General features: G+C 42.3%; 1 protein-coding gene across 13 annotated transcripts; it reads right to left on the reverse strand.

Annotated features, from left to right (window-relative positions):
- Window positions 1–454: 454 nt before the first annotated feature.
- Window positions 455–22,715, reverse strand: LUC7L3 (LUC7 like 3 pre-mRNA splicing factor). 13 transcript variants are annotated; one of them, XR_014522064.1, is made up of 14 exons: window positions 22,584–22,715; window positions 18,360–18,426; window positions 16,305–16,344; window positions 15,960–16,104; window positions 14,593–14,670; window positions 14,410–14,514; window positions 12,897–13,058; window positions 10,952–11,229; window positions 9,942–10,102; window positions 2,813–2,953; window positions 2,599–2,707; window positions 2,129–2,284; window positions 1,719–1,819; window positions 455–1,119 (listed from the first exon to the last, which is right to left on the reverse strand). XR_014522064.1 is itself a non-coding variant. In XM_083487207.1 (12 exons), the coding sequence occupies exons 1-12, from the start codon at window positions 22,680–22,682 to the stop codon at window positions 1,774–1,776; spliced, it is 1,431 nt and encodes a 476-aa protein (XP_083343333.1). In that variant the 5' UTR covers window positions 22,683–22,715; the 3' UTR covers window positions 455–1,773. The 13 variants fall into 13 exon arrangements, 6 of the variants coding, with proteins under 6 accessions (XP_083343333.1, XP_083343332.1, XP_083343328.1 ...); XR_014522062.1 differs by lacking the exon at window positions 2,129–2,284; XR_014522063.1 differs by lacking the exon at window positions 1,719–1,819.
- Window positions 22,716–25,188: the final 2,473 nt, after the last annotated feature.

Genomic DNA, 25,188 nt, shown 5'->3' on the forward strand with positions numbered 1-25,188 from the left:
TTTATCCTGTGAACCTAAGAACAATTTTCAATGGCAGCTTTATTTTTGCACTATCAACTTGTAACAGGGTAGCCAGGAGTTTTAAAGTGGTTGTTAATTAAAATTTTGCTTTAGGCCTTGCGGCACCACCTCATAATTCACCTGTCATGAAGCTGTGTGCATTTGCCAACATGTTTTCTAATAGTTGAGGTAGGCCCTCATCTACTGAAGGTTGACTGGATTACATAGAGAAATACCGTGACAAGGTTATTAGTTTCCTTTTGTCTGGTTCCTATGGCTAAAATGCGTGGCGTATCGGATCACATGGTCTTCTGCTCCTATTCTTGCTTCTAACCTGATACTTTGCTTCTCTCAAATATTATGCATGTCTGCCTTTGCCAACAAATACAAATATTTTTATACTTTCACTATGTATCTTAGCGCATATCCAAGAAAGAACACAATCACATGAAAATTGCAGTGTTACCTCTTTATCTTTATTTACACTTTTTAAAAAGCTATGGAAACTACTGGGACAGAAATTGGTTATGTAAATTTTGATAAGAGAAATACCCCAACCTCTCATTTTGATCTGGGGTGGGGGCATGGGGATAGACAAGAATGAACTTGAACACATTTGATTTATTTGGAAAGAAGTCTATTTAATATTAAACACTCAATGACAATCAAATGTGTAACAGAAAGTCATAGATACTGTATTTCCATTAGGGTATATCAAGAAGCCAGGTATAGCTTTGTTGTAAAAATGGGGTTTATTTTAGTTGGAGTCACACAAAATACTAAACATTTATCCTTGTGTTTCAAAGTTCAAGAATGAAAACTTGCAATTAAACACTGAGCAAGCCATGTGTTCAGGTTATGTTGGTTTATCACCTTAAAAGTCTTATAGGAAAAAAATGATAACAGGACTTAAAATTCTCAGTAGCATGTTTGCTTATTAACTTCTCTCTGCATTTTGAGAGGTCACAACAGTCCTGAATTAATTTTTATTTTAAAAAATCTAACTGAACTTTAATTTTTTTTTTCTATGCCACTACAGCTTTCTTTCACCTCATTTTAAAGCAGATCTTCGTATTAAGCAGTCTTCAGGCTTCTTCGCAGACTTGTCACGTGGTTGTCCTATAACGCAAAATGTTGGGAAAAGAGAGTCAGATAATGGGAACAGAGATTACTTTCATTTGCCATTCCTAAACAGCGTCTGCTTGCTGCCCGCTTAACTCTTCAAAATCATCTCATAAAAATTACACCTAACACCCCTGTGTATTGGACAGTTAAGGACAAACATGACGTCACAATTCACCAACCACTGTTGTTGGGAAGCCATGTATTCCAACAGGGCTTGCAGAGGTCAAATGCAAGTACCACTGAAACGAATGGAGGGTGTGCAACATTAGTGCTCAGAGGATTGCACTGTATGGCTTAAATCCTATGCACATTTACTTGGAAGCAAGCCCCAATGAACACAGTGGAACCTACTTCTGAATAAGCATGCATAGGCCTGCACTGTAATTGGTTAGGGGTTCTCAGAAGATAAGCCGAAACTATATTAACTATGTTGCAAGGAAATCAATCAATCAGCTGGTTTTATTTGGGTTTATTCCTTACTTAAGGAATGACCCTGAGAAATCACAGGTCAAGACGGGGCAATTATTTATGTATAAGATTAGCTTCATTTAACTAACAATGTGGTTATATACATTCTTGCCATTTATATATACCTATTGGGTGTTTCTGACATTGGCCTTTATTTTCATTTGCCTCCCAAGTCTGGTATCAGCCAGTATATGCTGCTGTGTGCCATGGCTGCCTGGCAATTCTCCTACGCAGTAGGAAATTATAAACACATACCTCTTAAAGACTTGAAATGCATTGAATGTTACAAGGCGATTATTATGTAGTATTTATTGCATTTAATAAAGATATCTAATTCTGGGCAGCACTGCATCCCTACACACAGTTGAAAGAAAATTCCAATCAAGTTAATATCAGGTTAACAGTTTCACAATATATGCACAAAGATTCCTTTTCACTTTTTGTAAATAAAACACACAACAGTAAGCTTAAAGATTACAGGCAACAGCATTCAAACATGGATGTGGGTAGAGAAAGGAGTACCTGGCATGAGTACCTGCTTAGTTTGACTGAATCCTTGATTTTTAATTTGGCTTTTCATGGGCCGCTCACAACACCAACGCTGTGTGAGGTATGGTAGTCAGCTGCAATTATTCATAAACCCTACACTTCCATCAATCCAATGCTACTGGCTCTCGAGTTACAGAACAAACTGCATTAGAATGCAAGGCAAAGCAAAAAAACTAGAAACATCCTTGACAAAGAAATACTAGCAGTTTATATAAAAACAAAATAGTCCAACATGTGCCTCTAATATTAAGTATTAAAGCAAATGTTTCTGATGCACCAACACAATATGGACTTAATTACAAAATCAGTTCAAATTGTTAAAAAAGATAATAAATCCCCTAAAAATAAAAAATAGGATAATTAACTTCTAAGGGACTAGATTACAAATATGTTCCCAAGAGGCACACTAATGGGGGTATGAGTCTGCTACAAAATAGCCGATACAAAACAATGTACCTCAAAAGATTTTGCAGGACTACACTGTGTTTTCCTTCAGAAGTTGCTTTAGCACCTCTTCTTACTTGTTGACTTAGCTCCATCTTCATCTGTACATACTTACGCTGCACTGTTAAACAGTAACAAAAAGCCCTAATCAAAGTTTGAAATAATGCACTTACCTCTGTCTGATCTGAGGTCATATCAGATCAGTTTTAATTGGACTGAGTGTCACCTTCAGATTTAATGTCTTCACTGGTCCCATTGACCTCATTCTTAGCATCGCCATCCTTGGAGTCCATGCTTGTGTCTTCACTCTGTTTTTCCCGACTACTGGACTTCACACTACTTTTTTTATCATCAGATCCCCTCTTTTCTGCCATGAAAGAAGACATTGACCATGGACTTCACAGTAAAGACACACAAGGTATCACGCTTTTCAGGGGTGAAGCATATGCCGAGACATCAGCAATTGGCTGTAAAATTGCAAACTAGAGATCAAAGTTACAGTGCTAATATTGAATGAAATATTCCACCAGAAAGAACAAGAACTAGGTTGCTGAGTTCAGAGGGAAAGGATAGCACAGAGGGGGAGGCAGAACTGCTTAATATTACAATGCAAAAGTCACTGACCTGTTTGATAGTTCTGGTCAAAAACCACAAGCCACGTACATGCTACCTAACTGAAAACTACCTGATGTAAAGGCTAGCGTAAAATGTGTCTAAAACTACAGATTCATCACAGTATACAACTTTTAATCACTTAATTTAGCTCAAGACTATGTACAAATTTGGGGAAGGACCGTAGCTCAGTGGTAGAGCATCTATCTGCCTTGCATGCACAAAGTCCCAGCTTCAGCCTCTGGCATATCCAAATAAGGCTGGGAAAGACTTATTGTCTGATATGCTGGAGAGCCACTGCTGGTCAGAAAATACTGAGCAAGAGGGACTGCTGGTCTGACTCCTGTTGGCAGCCTCCTCTGACCTCTGATGCCAACACCTCATCTGCTGGCCAGGGCGGAGAGCCTGCTGGATCAGGCCAGTGACCCATCTAGTCCAGCATCCTGTTCTCTCAGTGGCCAAACAGCTGCCTGTAGGAAACCAGCAAGCAGGATTTGAGTACAAGAGCCCTCTTACCTATTGTGGTTTCCCGCAATTGGTATTCAGAACATGTTTGAATTCTTGACCTCTCAGACAGCACATGCACAGAGCAGTTTGGAGCAATTTAATTTTTACAGGATTACGTATTGATCTTAGGTAACAAACCTTAACGTATAGGGTTAGATCCAGGCCTTACTTCATTGGTGAGGATACTGCAGCTGACAGAGGAGGGAGTGGTTTCAATTATTTCTCCTCAATGCAAACACCCTGCGCCACCTCAAACTCTGTTCTGGAGGGTTGGAACATCTTCTGGAAAAACATGGGAGGTGGGGCTGGGGGCTGCAGGGAGGTGAATTGGCGAACGTTACCTCTCCTCCCACTCGGCTGACAATCTGGATGGAAGGAGTCTCTTTCATCTGGGAAAGGCAAAGCCTGGATCCAAACCACAGAGCTGATTTTGATTTGGCTATTTGAATCAACTATGCACATTACTGCCTGAAGTTTTAAGGACATTTAAATTTTGTGCTGTGTTTATAGATTTGCATGCTTATCTTTTTGATAGCCCATTTTCCCCAAACCTTTTTTCTCCATTGCTTCATGTACTATTCTCAAATGGTAGTGCCTGCTCTTCCCTCACTCTTTTTCCAGAGCCCATTCCCACCTCCTTTACCTTCATTTGCCTGCTATGCCCCATCACCTCACCAGGATTGGGGATTGTCTCCCTACTTGCCAACCACTGCCAAGAAGAGAGAAAGTAATCTGTGTAAGTGCATTATCAGGCTGATATTTAACAATCCATGACTGCCGGGAGCCAAAAAAAGTAACCTTCAAAGCACAATAGGTTTCCAATTTTCATTTTCCTATCTTGCAAGAAGATGCACTTAATTTTCATGTCCAAAACAATTACAAGTTACAAACCTGACAAAGTTGCTTGAAATTGGGACACTAGGTTAATGGGACTCATAGTTCACTGAAAACAGGTAACTCTAAATAGCAGAGGTAGCTATAAGAGAATCTGGCAATGGATTGGCTGCCAATAAAATTAGTAAAGCCAGACTAATGAGTTAACTGGAGAAAATAAAAAATTAAGACAGCCATGTGTCCTTCTCTTATATTCAATGCATAGCCCTTTACGGTGGGCAGTTTCCATATCAGACATGGTTACCAGGTTTTTGTCCCATTATATATAACATGCATATAGTGTAAGCCGTGTATGCTGTACACTGAAATCACTTGGGTATTTCTCTCATCAACATGATGAACCAAAATTCTTCTTTAAGCATCCAGATAAAGTATATTAAATGTTTTGAATGGCAGTATTTAATGCAAGAGCAAAGAATAAAGAACAGGGAACAAACAGAAGAGACTGTCAAAGCTGCATGGGTGAAGTTTCTGGAAAGGCATGCTTATAGCCTACTGCAGGAGCAAAATATTATTTTGATGTTTGTTTCAATTCCTTTTATCAAGAAAACTTAGAACAGCTTTGTTATGCAGATAACAGCCAAAAAAGGGGAGGGGGGGAGGAACTACAAAGGAACCACTGCCTAAGGGAAAACAATATGTGAAGCTGAGAGAAAACCAGTCACCAAAGTCCAGTTAACTTTGGAACTCTTAGAGGTGTCTGTTCCATGTAATAATTGCCTGGATAAGTTGCACTAACTGACCTTTTTGAAAGTCTTCAATTTTTGCTTTATTAGGTATCGCCGATTCACATGTAGATCCACTGAGGAACAGCAGTCTGGTTGCCCCGCAGAGGACTAGCTGTCAGTCCAATAAGCTTATCTTCTGTCCTATGTAGATACGATAGAGCTCAACAGCCCTTTAAATGGGCAAAATATGTAGATTCTCCGGAAGGTGTTTTATTGCTTTGAGTTTGGACAGATGGGGGGGGGAGAGGCGTTTTTCTTGGCAACTGTTAAACAGTTATTGACCTATTGGCCTGTGAATTAAAATAGGAAGCTACACTATGAAAACTTTTTTGTCTACTCTACGCTAAAGTAGTTTTATCTTTGATTTGGTAAGTAGAGCTCAGGGAATAATTTGTTGAAAGATTTGTTACCCACCCCCATAGCATACCTGTAAGGAGTATAATCCTTATACCTATTTCTTGAAAATTGCTTTTCTGATCATAAAAAGGGAAATAAAATTGGCACACACAGTACAAATGCTGCAGTGCCATCTGTTCAAATACTACTAGCTGTGCTTAAGTAAGAGAAACTTAACTGTTTCACTGGACAGGGTCAGAAATCGGGGTGGGGTGGGGGTGGAGTGTTTCACTGACAAGTTAATAGAACTGAAATTTTATTTTGTATTTTTCAGTTTCAGATCTGGGGGATTTTCTCACTATGAAGCTCCAATTTGTAAGGCAATGAGCAAGTTTTGCTTAAAATTCCAGTTCCTCAATACCAGACCAGTTGATAATATCTGTACTCATATCTTCACTGAGGCTTTCTTCAGAAAGGCCCTATGTGTAATTAACTTAATAAACTTAAAGCATGCTTTCATAAGTACAACAGAATAGAATGTAGAACATGTAAGGAGGACAGACATTCATACAGCTGCTTAACAATGACTAACAAATTTTTTTTGCCAATGCTCAAGTGACATGGAAGGAAGTCAAATTCCAAGTGTAACCACAATCACAACACCAAAAGAGTTGTAGGAGAGAAAGTGGAAAAATAGCAAGAATAGTATTTAAACACACCCTCAGCTGGCGTATACAGTGTAGTTGAGTCACACCACTTTTTAGTGTTACAGGGTGACTGGGAAAGGGGAAACAAGCTGTATATTCTGCAAACTAGGAGGTTATGACTTCTGGGCAGATACCTTCCCGTGTTGGATATAGATAAATGTTATTTAGCATTGCATACCATTAAATTGTGAAGTATTCTACTAAGCTACAAAACCATTAGTTTATACCCAAACTCAGTTCTTTGAAAATCCAGACAAAAGGCATTGAATAGAAGAGAATGAAGCAGTCCAAGATTAGTTAAATGGCAGACCCCCTGGAGATAATAAGATCACCATTTATGCAAGAAGTACATTGTTATTTTGAGTCACTGTTGTCTTCTCTAGAACCAATGAATGCCATAATACACTCTGCAGCCTATTCTCATGCCCCATTTTAGAACAGTACCTACACACAGCTGAGTGCATCAGGCTTGCCTCACTGGGTCAGAACCATATATTTGTACCATTCCCATTACTCTGCTTTTATTAATCACAGTCCTGGGAACTCTGGTAATACTTCCTTGAGCAGGAATTCATTCAACTTTGCATTAATAAAAAGAAATACACAACCAACATACTAAAATGAAAATTATTTCTAGAGGCGAATAACAGGCAGTCATATCTAATTCATAACCATCATTCTATACATACAAAAGATGAATAAAGCAGTAAAAAAACTCCAAGCCTCTATTCAGTAAGGAGACCTTAAAGGGATTTATGAAATACTATCCAAAACTGAGGCAGTGAAGTTTGAAGAGGCTGGCTTGCTGATGACCATTTTTAAAGGCTTCCTTTCAATGTGGGGACCACAAAGCGTTATGCAGAACACTAAACATTCATATTGTTCACCACTAAGGCGGCAATCCTACATACCTACCTGGGAGTAAGCTCAGTTTAACTTTGGGGCTTACTTCCCAGTAGACAGGCATATGATTGCAGTGTTACGTGACCCACATGCTGAGAAGGGAGATTCCAGTGTATCAAATAAAATAATTTAGGGCGGAGCATGTATACTAACAACCCCAGGTGAAACAGGCCATTTCCCAAATTACTTTGATAATGGGCTTGAAAATGAGAGAGGTTAACAGACATATCTATTATCAATAGAAGAGTACACTGAAAGTTGTTCCAGAGGCCAGAAATTTACCCAACATCTTTTAGACAAGAGGTGTACCTCTGACCTTCGAGGTTTTGCAAGTATCCCATTACATGGTTGTATATGTGCGTGTCATTTAAAAATCGGAATTGAAGCTAACATGGATTCTTAACTTGAGAGATCGGGCTTTCATGTAATTTCTGGGTGGACAAAGTAACAAACAATGGAATGATTCACAATGAGCTGCAGTCTTGTGTGCTCGCCACTCCTGTGTGGTCAAGAGGAACAGTTCAGAAACTTTTGCTTACTGTGGCTGCTGTGTCACCTGGAGTGATATACTGTGGTTTCTGAAGCTGGCTTGTTGAAACCAACCAAGGTTAGTCCTTACCACAATTTCATATTCAAACAACATGGCCAACTCTGGTTAACTAAAAGCAGAAGCTTATGAATTCTTTATCTCAGCTTTGCAGGAGGAGAGCATATGAGCCCAAAATTTGCTAAAGTCCATCATGTTGCACTAAAACTTGATTACCATTATATGCTAATGCAGACAGTATATCTGCAAGAAATCAGCCTGTGCAGTATCCAGCACAATAAGGAAAACTACTACACTCATTAGCACGGATTTAAAAAGGTATATACCGTATTTTTCGCTCTCTAGGACGCACTTTTTCCCCTTCAAAAATGAAGGGGAAATGTGTGTGCGTCCTATGGAGCGAAGACACCATAGCCCCGCGCGCGCTCTCCCAGCTGGGGAGGTGACGCGGGGCTGTAGAGGCTCCTGCCATAGCCGCGCGTCACCTCCCCAGCCGGGAGAGCGCGCGAGGGGGCTAAAGCAGCCCCCCGCAACCCTCTCCTGGCTGGGGGGGGTGACGCGGGGCTATGGCAGGAGCCTCTACAGCCCCGCGTCACCTCCCCAGCTGGGAGAGCGCGCACGAGACTAAAGCAGCCCCCCGCAACCCTCTCCCGGCTGGGGGGGTGACGCGGGGCTATGGCAGGAGCCTCTACAGCCCCGCGTCACCTCCACAGCCGGGAGAGGGTCGCGGGGGGCTGCTTTAGCCTCGCGCGCGCGCTCTCCCAGCTGGAGAGGTGAGGCGGGGCTGTAGAGGCTCCTGCCATAGCCCCGCATCACCTCCCCAGCCGGGAGAGGGTCGCGGGGGGCTGCTTTAGCCTCGCGCGCGCTCTCCCAGCTGGGGAGGTGATGTGGCTATGGCAGGAGCCTCTCCGCTGCCCCTTGCCGCTGCTCCCTGACCTGCTCTTTGGGGCTGGTGGTGGGCTTACCCCGCCAGCCCCAAAGAGCAGGTCGAAAGGAACCTGAAGCCTGGAGAGCGAGAGGGGTCAGTGCACACCGACCCCTCTCGCTCTCCAGGCTTCCAAGGTAGCCGCCTGAACGCACCTTAAACGCACCTTTTTTTAGAGCAGGAAAACAAGACGGGGAAAGTTCTCCCCCTCTCTGTGCATCGCCTCCTGCCACTTCACTGAAGGGGCGCTGGGCAGAGAGGGGGAGAATTTTTTTTCTCTTGTTCTCCCCCCTCTAAAACAAAGTGCGTCCTATTGTCCGGTGCTTCCTATGGTGCAAAAAATACGGTACTTAAAATACCTGAAAAATAAATAACAAGCCAAGAACAGACTTTAGTTAGGCTATTTCATATTCCTAAAGTGTTGGAAATGCAGACGAGGATGAATAATAAACCACAGGGGCTGAAGAAAAAATGTTCACCAAAGGGAAGCAATTGTAACTGTACATAAGAACATGGAACAGTAGTGACATACCACCTTTGTGCACCATGTCTTCAGGAACAATTTAAATATCACACCAATTTACTGTTAGTATTGTTGAGTCTGCAAAATGGAGGGGTGGGCAGAAGGCAGATCAGGATTGACTGGTAAATGTCTGGGTTATTTACAGATCAGGATTTCTGACTCCTGCTTGTTTTACAACCACCACCAAAAACATGGTTCTGAATATACTGTTGAAGTGGGGGGGGGGCAATGAGGTCTGTTTATTTCTGGTACTCAAAACAAATAGCTGGTCTCAGAATGCTTAAATTCTCATTTTATTTATTGCACAGCGTAAACCAGGCTTTGTTTGGTGGATTTCAAGAGTTCTAGCAAAAAACAAGTAGATCTGCAAGCCTGATGCTTCCCCACCCCTGGTAACAGACACCTAAAGACATTAACAGAAGACTCAACTGAATTTAAGTTCACAGATGTAGAAAAACTGAGGTAGTATGCGGCCAAGAGACACTCATCTACCTGGAATCTAAGAGTTTTATATATAATATGCTACAGTACTGGAAGGGAGAAGGAAAGGTGCATCAAGTATTTAAAAGTTTGTATTTAAGAGTTCAGAAGGAATCTATGGGGGCAGCAATCACTGGAAGATCATGGCACAGCTCTGCAGAAAAACTATTCTTCACCAGTCAAATGAACTGACCTTTTTCCTTAGATTTCCTGTCTTGTTCTCGCTCTCTGCTTTTGCTTCTGTGCTTGTAAGATTTCCGATCCCGACTCTTTGACCGCCTTTTGTCCCTGCTACGTGATCTATGTTTTCTGTCTGACCTATCATGGCTTCTGCTTCTGCGTCGATCTCGACTCCTAAAAATGTAAGAAGAATGGGTGGAATTCAACCTGGTGCTAATGTGAACATTCCACCAATGAAAGGATTTCTCTTTGCACAATGGGACATTCCCCCCCCCCATGTCCCTAGATATATTCCAGGGGTTCCCTCAACTCTCTGGAGCAGATTTGGGGATGGTGTGGGGAACGGACAAGGGGGGGGGCAGTGTCTCATTGCACAAGCAGAAGTCATTCTGTTCATGCAGTCATTTAGTTGACTATCCCCAATAATAGTTAAAGCACTTCCCTAAATTTATCACAAGTAAACCTGACATAAAAACTTGACACATCCACATATGGATCGGCAAAATTGGGGGGGGGGGAGGCACATTCACAGTTAAACGAAGCTTTGATATAAACTACAGTTTTGCTGCAAAATGCTTAGTGTAAAACTGCCTTGAGAAATGTAAGCCAAAGTTTGTTCAAAACTGGTTAAACCCTATTTATGCCAAGTTTTCAGATACAGTGGTACCTCGGGTTACATACGCTTCAGGTTACAGACTCCACTAACCCATAAATATTACCTCGGGTTGAGAACTTTGCTTCAGGATGAGAACAGAAACCGTGCAGTGGCGGCGCAGCAGCAGCAGGAGGCCCCATTAGCTAAAGTGGTGCTTCAGGTTAAGAACAGACCTCCAGAATGAATTAAGTTCTTAACCCGAGGTACCACTGTACTTGTGAGGAATTTTTAGTACTGAAAACCTCAAGCAGTTTCTCAGGAATACAAAGTCTACACCTTTAGGTGTTCTCTCGACTCATCATCCATTTCAATTTATTTAATTAACTTCAAAGAAATATAATGTCCTTAGCCCCTTCCCAGACAGGTACCTGCTTCGTCTTCTGTCCTTGCTTCTTGATCTTTTATGGTCCCTTGACCGACTACCCCTCCTGTCAGAAGTTCTGCTTGAATGTCTGCTTCGTGAACGACTCCTCTTTCGTCTCTCTCTATCACGAGCCCTCTCTTTTTCTTTTTCTTCTTCTTCACGCCGTCGCTTTCTTTCCCTTTCTTCCCTTTCACGTTCCCTCTCTCGCTCTTCACGCTCTAGTTTCTCTTTTTTTAACCGATCATCGCGCTCAGGCTCTTCAGTTCTCTTTCTTAATTTTTCCTTAAAAAGGAAAGTATTACAGAAAGGTTACTGAAATCATAGAACTGTTGAATTTTAAGGCACCATGAAGATCACCTAGTCCAACTCCCCTGCCATGCAGGAACCTTTTGCCCAATGTGGGGCTCGAACCCAAAACCAACTAGAAGATTTCATGCTTCTTAAGAAAGGGCAATACTCACTACCATGACATGAATTTGAAACACTCTTTAACAGTCTATTTCAGATAAAATTTAAAGCATCTCCACTATCTGGTAACATTAATGATAACATATATACAAATAGAATCATAGAACTGTAGAGTTGAAAGGAACCCCGAGGGCATCTAGTCCAACCCCCTACAATGCACGAATCTCAACGAAGAAGAGAAGAAGAAGAGTTTGGATTTAATATCCCGCCTTTCACTCCCCTTCAGGAGTCTCAAAGCGGCTAACATTCTCCTTTCCCTTCCTCCCCCACAACAAACACTCTGTGAGGTGAGTGGGGCTGAGAGACTTCAAAGAAGTGTGACTGGCCCAAGGTCACCCAGCAGCTGCATGTGGAGGAGCGGAGACGCGAACCCGGTTACCCAGATTATGAGACTACCGCTCTTAACCACTACACCACACTGGCTCTCATCCATGACTGATGGCAATCCACCACAGAGCAATAGGCTGTATCTATGCACACAAAGAACATATTTTTGAAGAACCCTGCTCAATGCAAGAACAAAATTGTACTGAACACCTTGTCCTCAAATGTACCTTGATTTGGCAGATTAGAATCTCAGCTAACTACAGTTGGATGCATTATATGTATACATTTATGTGTACGTATAGTGCTTAAAACTCCACAGAATAGGCCATCAACCAAGCAAAACCATTTCAGACACCACTTCTTAATTGTTGGTTAAAATCTGGATACATTTATCAAAATATGTACCTAAATTATGCATAGAAGTGCCATGAAAATATAACATTTTGTATGGGATAGTTCTAAGACTGTCAATGCTTTTTACTGAAGCTCGTGGAATAATACCAACTTCTGTCTGTCTTAGCTCAGTAAACAGATCTTAAACTACAAAGACCTATATCAATTCAGTTATTTTTATCTTATTACTTTCTCATCCTATGCCCGTGGCTATTTTGATATATTGTTTAACTTTTGGTTTTCCATTCCCCATAAATAATAATTGACACTGGCCCACTTTGCACATAATACCAAGCCAAACCAGAACTAAACATGAGCAAGCAGGTTTATTCTGTGATAAATCATAGTTTACTCATGAACCCAGGTTGTGATTTGCCTGGAAGAAAATAAACCATGAGTCCTGGTAGTTCTGAGCAGACCAGAAGCAACTGCCATTTTTGCTGTAAGTACCTGCGTACTTGCTTGCTCATGCCTAGCCATGGTTTGGCTTAGGGATATGTATGAATCAGGTCAGTATGTACTTTAACCTTTGTGTAACATGGATGAAAATAAAAATAAGTCAATACTTTTATCTGTTGGTAGTATTCAAGAATATAAGCTGAGAAGTTCACCTACTTGGTATCACAAGGTTCTGAGTATTTCAGTTCATAATGGCACATTCTAAAATCATTTTTATAGTGGCATCACCACATACACAGGCTATATGTTGACAGTATTGCCAAGCACATACAGATCTATATGTACATGCAGATTGAACATACTTTTAGTTCTTCCACTGTAGCTTTAATTTTTGCGTAACCCATATGCTGTTTTCCCATCAAGTGATCATCTACCCTGGATTGTGCATCTCCTACGATTAAAAATGCTCCACAGACTTCACAAACTTCCATCTGCTTTTCCTGAGCTGCAAAGCTCTCAATTGTCTGGAAACAGAAGATACTTGTTAAAACAGATAGTTACATTAACACTTTATTTATTATTTACCTAGCAACAATACAACTTATTTTTCAAATTCTTAACCTACCCCTTGGCATGCAAGCAGCTAACCAATTGCTATAAAAATACACACAATTTCATGCCCAAAGCAGATCACAAGATTGGTCTAACTGCATTATAATTCAATTGCAGGTGCATCTTTAAAACAGACCTTCATGCAATTCTATCTGCAAAGCAACTGACAAGCATATTATTCCAGCTGCACACAATATAGCATTTAACAACCCCTCTAAACCCAAGGCTGCCATCTGATAATAAGAAACAAGTCATAATCTTCCATGGTGTTAAAATTCTACTGGGTTCATCAGTGGCGTAGCGTGGGTTGTCAGCACCCGGGGCAAGGCAAGTAATTTGCGCCCCCTAACCCGTGGATTTGCGCCCCCTAACCCGTGGATTTGCGCCCCCTAACCCTACCCCCCAGATGTTGCGCCCGGTGCGGCCGGCCCCCCTGCACCCCCCACGCTACGCCACTGGGGTTCATTTCAATTCCAAAGGCTTATTGAAGTTCTAAGATGGTCTCTATCCCTTAATAGGTCAAGAACACGGATGTGGCCAAGATCTCCCTCTTTCAAAGTGTTTTCTGCATTCCTGTGTATCTGAGAGGATATTAACCCAGTGAGGGACACATTCTAGCAACATTATTTATTCTAAACATAAAGTGTTGTATCCTGAAAGCACCCCTCCCTTCTGGAACAATTGAAGGGGGGGAGGAGGAAGAAGAAGTGAAAACTGCCCCCCTTCCTGTTCTGCTACTTCTGAAAGCCTCTGCTGGATCAAAGAGCTTTGCACCAGTGGAACGATGCCACTAGAAACAATCCTCCAATTTTTTTGGCCCATAAATTGATTTGCCTTTATGCAGGCTATTATAGTCATACCTTGGGTTGCAGACACTTCAGGTTGCATGTTTTCGGATACGGAGAAACCCGGAAGTACCGGAACGGCTTACTTCCAGGTTTCGGCGCTTTGCGCGTGCGCAGAAGCACCAAATCGCAGACGCGGCGCTGCGGGTTGCGAACATGCATCCCGCACGGATCACGTTCGCAACCCAAGCAACCACTATAATCTCATATACGCATGGTTAAAGCTCAATGACTAATAAAGTATGAAAATATTTTGGTGGCAATCAAAGAAAATATTTTGGTGGCAATCAAATAAACTATTTATTCAACAAGTTGGAAGAATACAAGCTGGAAAAATAAGTCTTTTGTGAGGTCAAGTTTATCTGACTGTATTCTGTTGGGGTTTCCAGACTTAGAGAAAAACAGGACTCTTACTTACCGAAGTTGTAGATCTTAGCAACTCTCTTTCCTCTTTTAACTGTTCAACAAGTTTCATCATGCCTTGAGCCTCTTCCACCTTTCCTTCAGAACCTAGTTCTTCAATCTAATAGAGAGAGAACAAAGTTAGTATAATGTCTTGATCCAACTTTATAAACATTACTGTATGATTCAAGACAATTACCTGTTGTAGAAGTACATCAATCTTGTCAGTTAATACTTGAATCTTCTCTTCATTTTTACCAGTAGGTCCTGCTGCTTGCTAAATATTAAAATAAAAGTGACAACAGACAGCTAAAAGTTACAAGTGCAACAAAACACTGTTCTGCTTTGTCATGTCCACAGCACAACTCATATCGAAGAGTAAGTTGTAAGAAGAAAAAATTCCACAATAAGTTCATCTACATCAGAAGTGGAGAACCTTTTGGGCTCCGTGGGCCAGATCCTTATCAAGAGTGGTCTTACGGGCCAAATATGACAGGCGAGTGGCCCTGTCTACCTGTCAAAATCCCTTGCTGGAGCAACGTTAAGAGGGATGAAACTGCTTCAGGTAACGGTTTGCCAAACTGCTCTCTGAAGCCCCTCCCTGCCATTAAAGTTTGCTCCTAAAAGGTTAAAAGGGCAGGGCCAACAGTAAGGGGAATCCCACTTAAGTGTTGGAAATGGGTGCACCAGAGATTCCTATTGAGTCTGAACTCAGAAGGATTGCTCCCCCTTTGCAGCAGCTGATGTCAAGAGAGTGACCCTGCTTAGCACTGTGCAGTGCTTTGAAGCCTCCTGAAAACCAGCTGGTTGTCAGAAATTTGGGGAGGTGCACAAGGCAGATATGGGCAAGTCCCACAGGTAATAGGATGACATCAGATGTAGGGCAGGTAGCCATGGCTTGCCCCAAGGCCAAAGGGGGAGGAAGGCCAAGTCTGATCCATAGAGTGGAGGTTCTCCACCTCTGTTGTACATGGTGTCTGTGCAGTCCCAAATATGGGTTCTGCACTTGCAGGGTCCCTTTCTGGAAATTCTGAAAGCTAAGCTTTCACTCTCCACACTGTGGTTTCCACCTACCACTCAGTTATCTCTTAACCACCAGAGCAACAGCACACATTTAGAAACTCGATTCTGATGAGTTCAAAAGTTAGCTTCAAACAGCACATATATTAGTTTCATCTAAGTGTGGCTTATGTTGCATCCTGCTATTCTTGTATTTGTTCAGTTTTAAAGAACTTATAAAGCAATAAGTGAACTGTATATACATTGAGAAACACAGTTAAGACCGGTAATTCAAACATGCTATAACTCCTGGTCAAGTATGTGTTTAAAGAAAACTTATAAGAAAATACAAAGGGTGGTATCCAACATCACATGAATGGGCACCCGCATGTGCAATGAGACTGCTCCTCCCCCCCTCCCCTCTGCAGGCTCCCACACTAGAGTAGATTTGGGGCACATTATAAAAGTGCAAAGGAGAGAGGAAAATACGTTCTGTAAACAGTTCTGCAAAAGGGTATCACCCAAAATACCATATATGTTTAACGTGCCCTCTGCTTTTGTACTTACACCTGAAGCCTGTTGAGTCTGAGACAATGCTAAACGTGCATGACCTCTTCGAATTCGGCGTTCCACCTCTGCAAGCAAGCTCTGTAAATACCGAAGGAAGTCTCTTTCATAGCCTACTTTCATGAATCGAGAACTCTTCTCATACCTGACAATGTTTAAAAAGAAATGATTACATTAAACTTCAGATAAAGGTCATCTCCATATTACCTAACAACGAAAGACAATACGCTATCCACCTCGTGAAATTTTAACTGAAGATTTTTTTAAAACCTCATTTAAATGCTTGCATTATTGCTTAATTATATTTATTAGCTTCTTATTAATTATAACTACTAACACACTCACTGTTTTCTGAGGTTTTCATCATGAATTTTCTCACAAGGACCTAGAAATAAAAGCAATAATGGTGATACATTCAAATGACTTTCTGATAACACTATGCCAACAAAGACCTGGATAAAGTTCAACAGTTTTTAACCAAACTAATGTACAGATTAAAACTGGGGTGCCTTTCCACAACAGTACTAACAGTTCTAAATGACTTTCTAGTGTACAGTGGTGCCCCGCAAGACGAATGCCTCGCAAGACGGAAAACTCGCTAGACGAAAGAGTTTTCCGTTTTGGAGGTGCTTCGCAAAATGAATTTCCTATGGGCTTGCTTCGCAAGACGACAAAGCCTTGCGAGTTCCTGCAGAGTTTTTTCCTCCTCCCCCCCTTTTCTAAGCCGCTAAACTGCTTATCAGCTGATCCAATCAGCAGATAAGCCGCTAAAAGCCGCTAATAGCGCTAATCCGTCAATGGGCTTGCTTCGCAAGACGAAAAAACCGCTAGACGAAGAGAATCACAGAAGGGATTCTTTTCGTCTTGCGAGGCACCACTGTATTGTGATTAGGCTGGCATAGTACCAGAATGACTGTAACCTGGTCAATATTCCACCGACACACCAGAGCAGGGCTAAGGTTTAAAATCAAGAGTCATTTGCTCAGAGACAAAATGGGGTGAGGTAGGGTACAGATTAGCAAGCCTAAGGAGAGTGAAGCAATATATTTCTATGAAGATTCAAGGGTACTTGGCTTCATATTTGTTTTTCAAAGTTTGAATGGAATCAGTGACAGCAGAAGAACAAGCGCATCACACCCCTGCAACATTTACTGAGCTAATAAAGAGTGGTTATGAACCTCTGAAATACAGAAGCCCATGATTGTCGAGGCAAAGAGTTCCAGAAAAAGAATGTACTGAAGAGATCTTACCTTTCAATTTAGAATGCTACAACAATTCCAAACCTTGTTGGTGGCACATCTTTAAAATACACACGCATGAATATCTGTGATATTGTCCTGGTACAATTTTGGTATGATCCACATTAAAAATCAGAGTGCTAGTGGAAGTCTTAGGAACACTGCCGTTGGATCTGAAATGTGAACTAGAGCTTGACAGCACTAAAGCTGACAGTATATAGTTAGCTATGGAGTAAGGCCAGAAATGAAGGAAATATTGGGAAACTATTGCTAAAGGGTTTTTGCAAGAACCTGGAAGTTTGCATTTTGATTCTTTGACAGAAGCCATATACAGGCGTCCGTCCACTTAAGCGCAATCGACTCACACACAGCTGTGTATACAGGTGCCACCAGAAAATAGATACTGTAGATTCAAACTGGGAAATGGCAGGAGAGCTAGAGAGTCCTCAGAGCTCTTAAGGAGCTGCTACTGCTTTTCCATGCATCCTTCAGCCAGCCCCCGAGCTTCAACTCTAGTTGAAGAGAGTTGTGTGGACAGAACTGGAGAGCAGGAAAAAACGAGTTTTTATAGGCGGCTCCCCACTTACATGATTTTCCCTTATGCACATGGGGGCCCTGGAATGTAACCCAATCTGCTATGAATAGGAATGTGAGGCAGAACATTTTCCAGTAACTGAAAATGTTCCCCTCCTCCCCAGTGCTTCATTTTTCTTTTGAAAATTTTCTGTTTTATAAGCTCATTAGAAACAATGAACAGATCCCAACTGCAATGAATGTAGAGAACATTAGGTAAGCTTTTCAGTTTTCTTTTGCTCTATTTACTAATTTCAAATAAAATAAAGATACCAATTACATCACTCTCTAGAGCACCAGAAAATGTTCCAAGGCAAATTACCCTAAACAGCATATGAATTTCTTTTGGAAAACTTTCTAAAGCAAAATTTTCTGGAAAATTCACATTAATGGCTCTGAACTTATGCAAATCTAAGATTTTTAGTCATCTTAATGAGATGATTTTGTGACTGTGTGTGTGTGTGTGTGTGTCTGTTTGTCTCCATCCATACATATAGGAGGTAAACAAAGAAAATATTTATTCACAGCAGCTTCTATCCATGACCTTGACATTTGCTATAATATAAGGGAAAAAACCAAAGGCACTTACCTAAGTCAGAACGGGTATTTGTGAATAATTCAGCTGGACAAAACCCACAAAGGTAATATTTACAAACCTGATTGAGAAGAAGAAACTTAAGTTACTTTCCTTACACATCAAATTTAGACAGACGCAAAGCTGTAAGAGAATTAAGTAATTTGCTCTTGTTCCAATTCTCTTTCTTTCTCTCTCTTTCTTTTTAAACCAATCTTACCCACCAGTGCTAATTTTGGCTGCATTTAAAATATCCTAAGCACAAACCATCTAGGTAAGCTTTACAATATGGATGCGTACTGACTCATTTCTTCAGGCCCTTTTAGAGGGCTGTCAGAAGAGTAATAGCACAATCTGTCCCTTCAACAACAACTTTTCACCTACCTGCATCAATTCCTGGTTTCCTACAGCTAGCAAGTAAATTAAGTAAAAACCTATACAATACACTGTTCAAGAATTTCAGTCAAGAGCTGTTGATGACTATGCTCTGCCTCCAAAGTCAGAGGCAGCGATGCTACTGAATACCAGTTGCTGGAATTGTCTACACCCAAACACAAGATGCTATATTTTGGGGTTCTGGTGCCTCATAAAAAGGAAAGAAACTAGCAACTTGATCTCAGTTCTTCTCATTTAAACCATGTGTGGAAACACCTGAGGCTGCAATCCTACAGTAACGTAGCTCAGGGGCAGAACATCTTCTTTGCATAGAAGTTCCAGGTTCAATCCCCAGCCCTTCTAGGTGAGGCTGAACTCAGTTTTGAAATCAGGGACAGTCACTGCAAGTCAGTGTAGACAATGGTCTGACTCAGTATAAGGCAGCTTCCTATGTTCCTCAGTAGACAGCAATGCAATCCTAACTCCTAAACGCACCATCTGAGAGAAATTAGGATGTGGAATATTACCCTATCCTGGACTTAAACTGAGCAAATGACTCATCTTGGCATAAAATAAGCCAGCGGAAGTTATGTTGGCGTAACGGGCAAAAAGAGTGTATGTCAGGGACAAGGAGAGGGATCAACAGATTTACACTGCATATTAAATCCTTTCATTCACTGGTTCCACCTCCACAGCATGCCACCAAAATATAGGTGCAACTAAAATTCATCACACAGGAGCCAATGGAAAGGCAGAAAATTAATGTCTACCTTGTCCTCCAACCTTGCCCCACCTCCAGCCTAGATCTGATAGGCTGCAGCTTACCGTATTTTTTGCTCTATAACACGCACCCGACCATAACACGCACGTAGTTTTTAGAGGAGGAAAATCCGTAGGCATGCCACCCGTAGGCATTCCCTCCATAACACGCACAGACATTTCCCCTTACTTTTTAGGAGGAAAAATGTGAGTGTTATGGTGCAAAAAATACGGTAACTATGCTGGTGTATCTGTCTGGCTAGGTTTGCTCTGCTCACACCAGTGAACTTAGTGAGACTTACTGCAGAGTAGACAGGTAATGGATTGCTCTGTAAGTGAGCAGGAAATAACACTTTTTCAATATATTGTTAAAGAAACGTATATACTATGTGAGCCACTATCTGACTTCTGGGGGGGGGGGGGAAATCAAGGAACACTTTTTTGTGCCATCTTTAAACAGCTTCTATAAACAGGGGCCAGTGAAACAATGTCTGCAGATGACAGATTGCCCATGTGTAGTGCCGATATTTGAGGAAGATATTGGTACATTTCTCTGGAAAATTCCTAAACACTAGGTTCTAGCACGTGGAAATCAGAAACGTTTTCCCAACTGCACAGAGGTTATTCAATTTATATATTGGTTATATCAGTGAGTTGCTTTTCTCAAAGGGCGACCCTTAGCAACTTACATTAAAACCAATTAAGAACATCCAACAACAATCTAAAAATACAGCTAAACAGATACAACGGATGATGAGTTACTGATCCCACCCCACTAAAAGAGGCCACAATGCCACCTTTCAACTTAAGGAAACAGAGGCAAGGTAAAGAGAAAAGTATTTGCCTGGAGCCTAAAAATAAGATAAAAATGGTGCCAGGCGTGCATCTCGGGGAAGAGCATACTACACCCTCCAAATATCCTGTGGAGGGGGGCACACAACGAAGGGTCTCATATGATGACTGAGGGCTTCAGGGGAGCAGTGGTTCTTGAGGTACTGTGGTCCTCAACTACATATGGCTTTAAAGGTCAAAACCAGCACTCTGAATTGAGTCCAGAAACTGATAGCCAGTGCAGTCATGCCAAAATCAGTTATATGTTCAGACAGTTCTATCCCAGTCAACAATCTGGCCTCTAAATTCTGCACCAGTTGCAGAACCATCTTCAATGTACAGACAACAACGATTTTGCATGTGTTTGATTGGTGTGTGATCGCCGACATGCACACTGTGGCCCTGAAAGGGGGCTGAACGGGGTGGGCTTACAGTACACATGTTCTGCCGACGTGGGGAGTTGCCTGTATAACACATTGCAGTAGTCCAACTTAGATCATCAGAGCTTAAACACCAGAAGTTAGGTTGTTCCTGTCCAAAAGGTGATGCAGCTGAGCCATTGCTCAAAGCCATCAAGGCCACTTGAGTCTCAAGTGATAGCAATGGATCCAGAAACACCCTCAAGTTAGGTAATAATAATAATAATAATAATTTATTATTTGTACCCCGCCCTTCAGGTACCTGCTCCTTCAGAAGGAGTGTGACTTCAACACATTTTAGGGAGCCTGCCCAGAGTTTCCTAAGGCAATACCATAACAGAGGAGCAAAATGCTTCTTGACATTATGAAATCAACAGCTCTTTATGTGTAGAGATAGCAAAAACTGTGTTGGCTGTTAAAGGGGGAAATGTACTCTTTCAATGTAAATGAATGTTCACTGCTGTCATGAGTTAAGAAGCAAAGCCTCTGGAGAAACTCAATGAGCACAAATCCCTAATTCCTGCAAAGTCTGCAGGAATTGTCTCACATTCTTTAAAAAGCAAAATTTTAATTTTAGGAGTATTGCTTCTGATTCTAAGATGTGGTGGTGGCCAACAGTGGGGTTGCTTGGTTTTGGCTGGTGTAATCACAGCACTGTTTGTGGATAAGGTAGACCTGGCTACAACCACAAATGGTTTAGCTACATTCAGGCTGGGCAATTAAGAGTTTGTGGGGCTGCCTTTGAACAACAGTCCGAAAACTTCGGGTGGTACAAAATGCAGCGCTTTGATTTCTGAGTGGGGAAGATGTGGGAATCATATTACCTCTTCCTGTGTCTCACTAGGTGTCAGTCATTTCCCAGATACAACTACCATTACCATTATACTGTGTGCAACCAAGATACCCAAAGGGCCAGTTCCTCTCCTAAAATACAGTCAGTTACTAAGTCAAGTGCTGAGACTCTTGCCCATGTGTGGCCCTCATCTGAAGCACAGTTGGTGGGAACAGGTGGCAGGACCTTTGACTGCAGCACTCAGACGTTAGAACATCCTGCCCCAGGTGTTGCATATCTCCAACCCCTCGCACAATACTTTAAATAAATTTGTGTTTTTGCAGACCTTTGGCCAGATCAATGCTCGAGTGTATTTCGGTCCCCCGTATGTTTTAGTTTTCAGCTGTGCCTGTATTTTGCAGCCTTATTCACTTCGCCAGATAGTAGTACTGCAATGCTTTCCGGTTGTTAACATTCTCTCGTAGGCAGCTGTGCTTCGTATTAGAAGGCGGTGGAACAAGCGATCTTAAAAGCATCACACCTTAAAGAAGAGTTGAAACTACAGGATCGGTAGGCCCTTTATTAGAGCAGTGGGTGCCTCGCCCTCCCCAAAGGCTTCAAATCTCCCTCTCCGTGCGCCCCCCCCCAAAGGCAGACGCCCCAGATCCAGAGGTTTAGCTCTTGTTCGCTTCAACCACAAATCCTCAGCGTGAACATAACGGGGGTACAAGGTTTCCTTGTTTGTCCTTCAACCCCCAAGGCCGCGAAACGCAACCCCGTTTTCCTCCCGCAAAGGCTTTTCGAGGCTCCCTGCCCATCGCGCCCGCTACCCGCTGCGCAGGGCCTTAAGGTGCCCTCACCTCTTTGCCTGCAAGCTATTCTAGCAGTTAATAGCGGAGCGGCTCCTCCTCCTCCTCCCCATTTTAGGACCTCCGCCAGGTAAACCTGTTCCTCGCCCTGCTAACTGGCCCATCTTCTCTCCCCTCCACTTTACCTCCGCCCCCCAAAGCGCGCGCAAAAGGGCCTTGACCAAGCGAGGGCCGGCGACAGAGGAGGAGGAGGCCGCGTCTCGGCCATACTCACGCTATCATGGTCCCACCGCACGTTGCTGCGCTTTTCATCCGGGGCCAGGTTCCTGTCCCGGCCCATAAGCTCGTCCAGAAGCTGGGCGGCCGAAATCATGATGCCCTGCTCGTCAAGTCCGGCCTCTCCGCCGCGGCCTCCAGCGCTTTCTTTCCTTCCCGCCGCCGCCTCCGCCCGCCCCCCCCGCCTTCAATAACACCCAAACCGCGCCGCTGACGAGAGTGACAGAGACAAAATGGCGGCACCCTCAAGCCCAGGGCGTCCCCCACAATGCACCGCGCAGATCTCGCGCAACCGCCCAGGGTCTTGTGGCCCAGGCCTGGTGCTCGCCTGCGCGCGGGTCTCGCCTGGGGCGGCGCGGGGGAGGGAGTCGTGGGAGGTGCAGCTGCGCAGCCTTCTTTTCCTCTTGGATTGCGAAGGTGCAAGCTGACAGTTACTCCTGACTAGAGCAGCCCGTTATAAAAAAGGGTGTCCTCCGCCTTCAAGAGCGGCGTTCAGTTTTGCACAGAGCATCCCCTTTTTTGGATAGAAATGCGCAAGAGTTTGCAACCTCTTCACAGAATTCGGGAAATAAAATTTTGAAACGACTTGGTCTGCTCTTCTATACATAACACTGCTGTATTTTAAGTCGCTTTGTTGTTCTCTTTTTTTTGTAAGCCGCTTGAGTTTTCGTTTCTGAAAGAAAAGAAAAAAGTGACAAATACAGGAGATAGCTCAGTCGGTGGAGCAGGAGAATCTTACTCTAGATCATGGGTTTGAGCAAAAGATGACCTTTGTGGTCCCTTCCAACTGTACAAACTATAAAATCCAAGTCCCGTTACCCAAGCCTCTCAGAGCCTCAATATACAAACAATGGCTCTATTCAGCTTTGTTTTAAATAATCCTCTGGTCCCACATTTGCTTAACGAACCTTCAGTCCTGCACCTGTTACTATTAGAACCCCAATGGGAAAGGCAGTGCGTAGGTGTTTCCCCACAGCTCAATAACACAAAGGAATTAAATTTGACAAGGAGTACTTTAAAAAATAGTCTCATGCTGTGAGACAGAATCATTATACAATCACTTGATAAAATATGGCCAGTTTTTGTTTATAAAACATCTGACACCTGAGGCTGAGTACATGAGACTCAAACTGCAATCCTAAACACTAGTCCTGAGCATAATGGGATATGCTTCTGAGCTAAGTCAGAATTTCCCCCAAAAGAGAACTATTGTCAGCCAAGTATTGTCCTGAATTTGTGAACGGTACACAGAAGGGAAGTCATATTTGGCTCCTTGTTTATATGAGTTGCCAACCTTTCGTTCTCTAAAGGCTTCTCTGCCTATCGTATCATTGTACCTGTGAAAAAAACACACAGATTTTTTTTTCATGGAGAATCCCACCCATTCCAAGTAAATTTCTTAGTATTCCCAGGGTTTAAAACATTTTATTTTAGTTGAAAATGACTGTTAGATCTGGACAAGTGTTTGGTTCTGGATCAATCAATGTGAACTTTTATTATGCAATCACAGTACAGTGTTCAGTGCAAAAACAGTATCATTAAAACAAAAACAGAACACAAAATCTTAACCATTAATTATCCTGCAAAACAATGGTGCACATTTGTTTTTCTGCTAGAAGGAACTTGGCACTAAAGTTTTGTTTATATTATTTATTTTCCCATATTTTCTTAATATATTTATGCCCCACCTTTCTTTTTTAAAAAGACTACTAGGCACCTTAAACAATATTGAATCATTAAAAAAAACACAACCAAAATAGGGAAAGTACACCTCTGGCAGAACCCCCTACAAACTGTCAAAATAGTGACTCAGTCCTACTGCACTAAAATATGTTAAGTAATGGGACAGGCCAGTAGTGATGGACTTGAGTGGTTTTCCCTTAGGAGAGCATTCTATGGCTATAACGCCCCAACTGAGAAACTGCTGTCCTGTGTGTCTGGCCATCATAATTCAGACAGCAAGCACTCTCCTGTTCCATTTTAAGAAGCAATCTGCAACATGGACTCTAAGAAACCTTAATTATATTACAAAATGTGCACATTGTAATAAAACTGGGGACAGCATTGGCAGATTACTCGGGAGACATAAATTTACCAAGTCCAATATTTCAAAAGGGCTGCTCTACATTGTATTTAGCTATTTTAGATTTACCGCTGTAGCCTGTTCTGCATCCGTTTAGAACTGCTACAGTTTTTTTTCTGGGCTCCAGCATCATCTCTTGACGCCTCATACCTTCCTGTTTTGCAAGGAACTGGCTCGCTGTTTTAGTACGTTTGGATCAGTAGTGTTAACAGATTTGTTTGCAGCGTACATCGCGCTAGGAATCTGCCACCGGAGAAGGCAGGGAAACTGACGATCCTTTTCAGTGGAAGCACAAGCAATAAAATGCAGAGAGATCTGGAGCTGGGATAGGTTGTGGTATAAAGTAGTGATCGCGAGAAAGACTGCTTATATTTTAAATAGCAACCCGTATGAGCAAATGGGGAAAAAATGAAAGTGTTCTGCAAGATTGCAGGAGCGCGTGAATGTTCGCGTGCCGGACTGTTGGTAGGAACTAAATATCTAGGTCATTGTTGTCGCACTTAATAGAGTCCCCCTGCGA

This window comes from Podarcis liolepis (genome assembly GCF_965112155.1).
Source record: "Podarcis liolepis genome assembly, chromosome: 2".
Classification (NCBI taxonomy): Eukaryota; Metazoa; Chordata; class Lepidosauria; order Squamata; family Lacertidae; genus Podarcis; species Podarcis liolepis.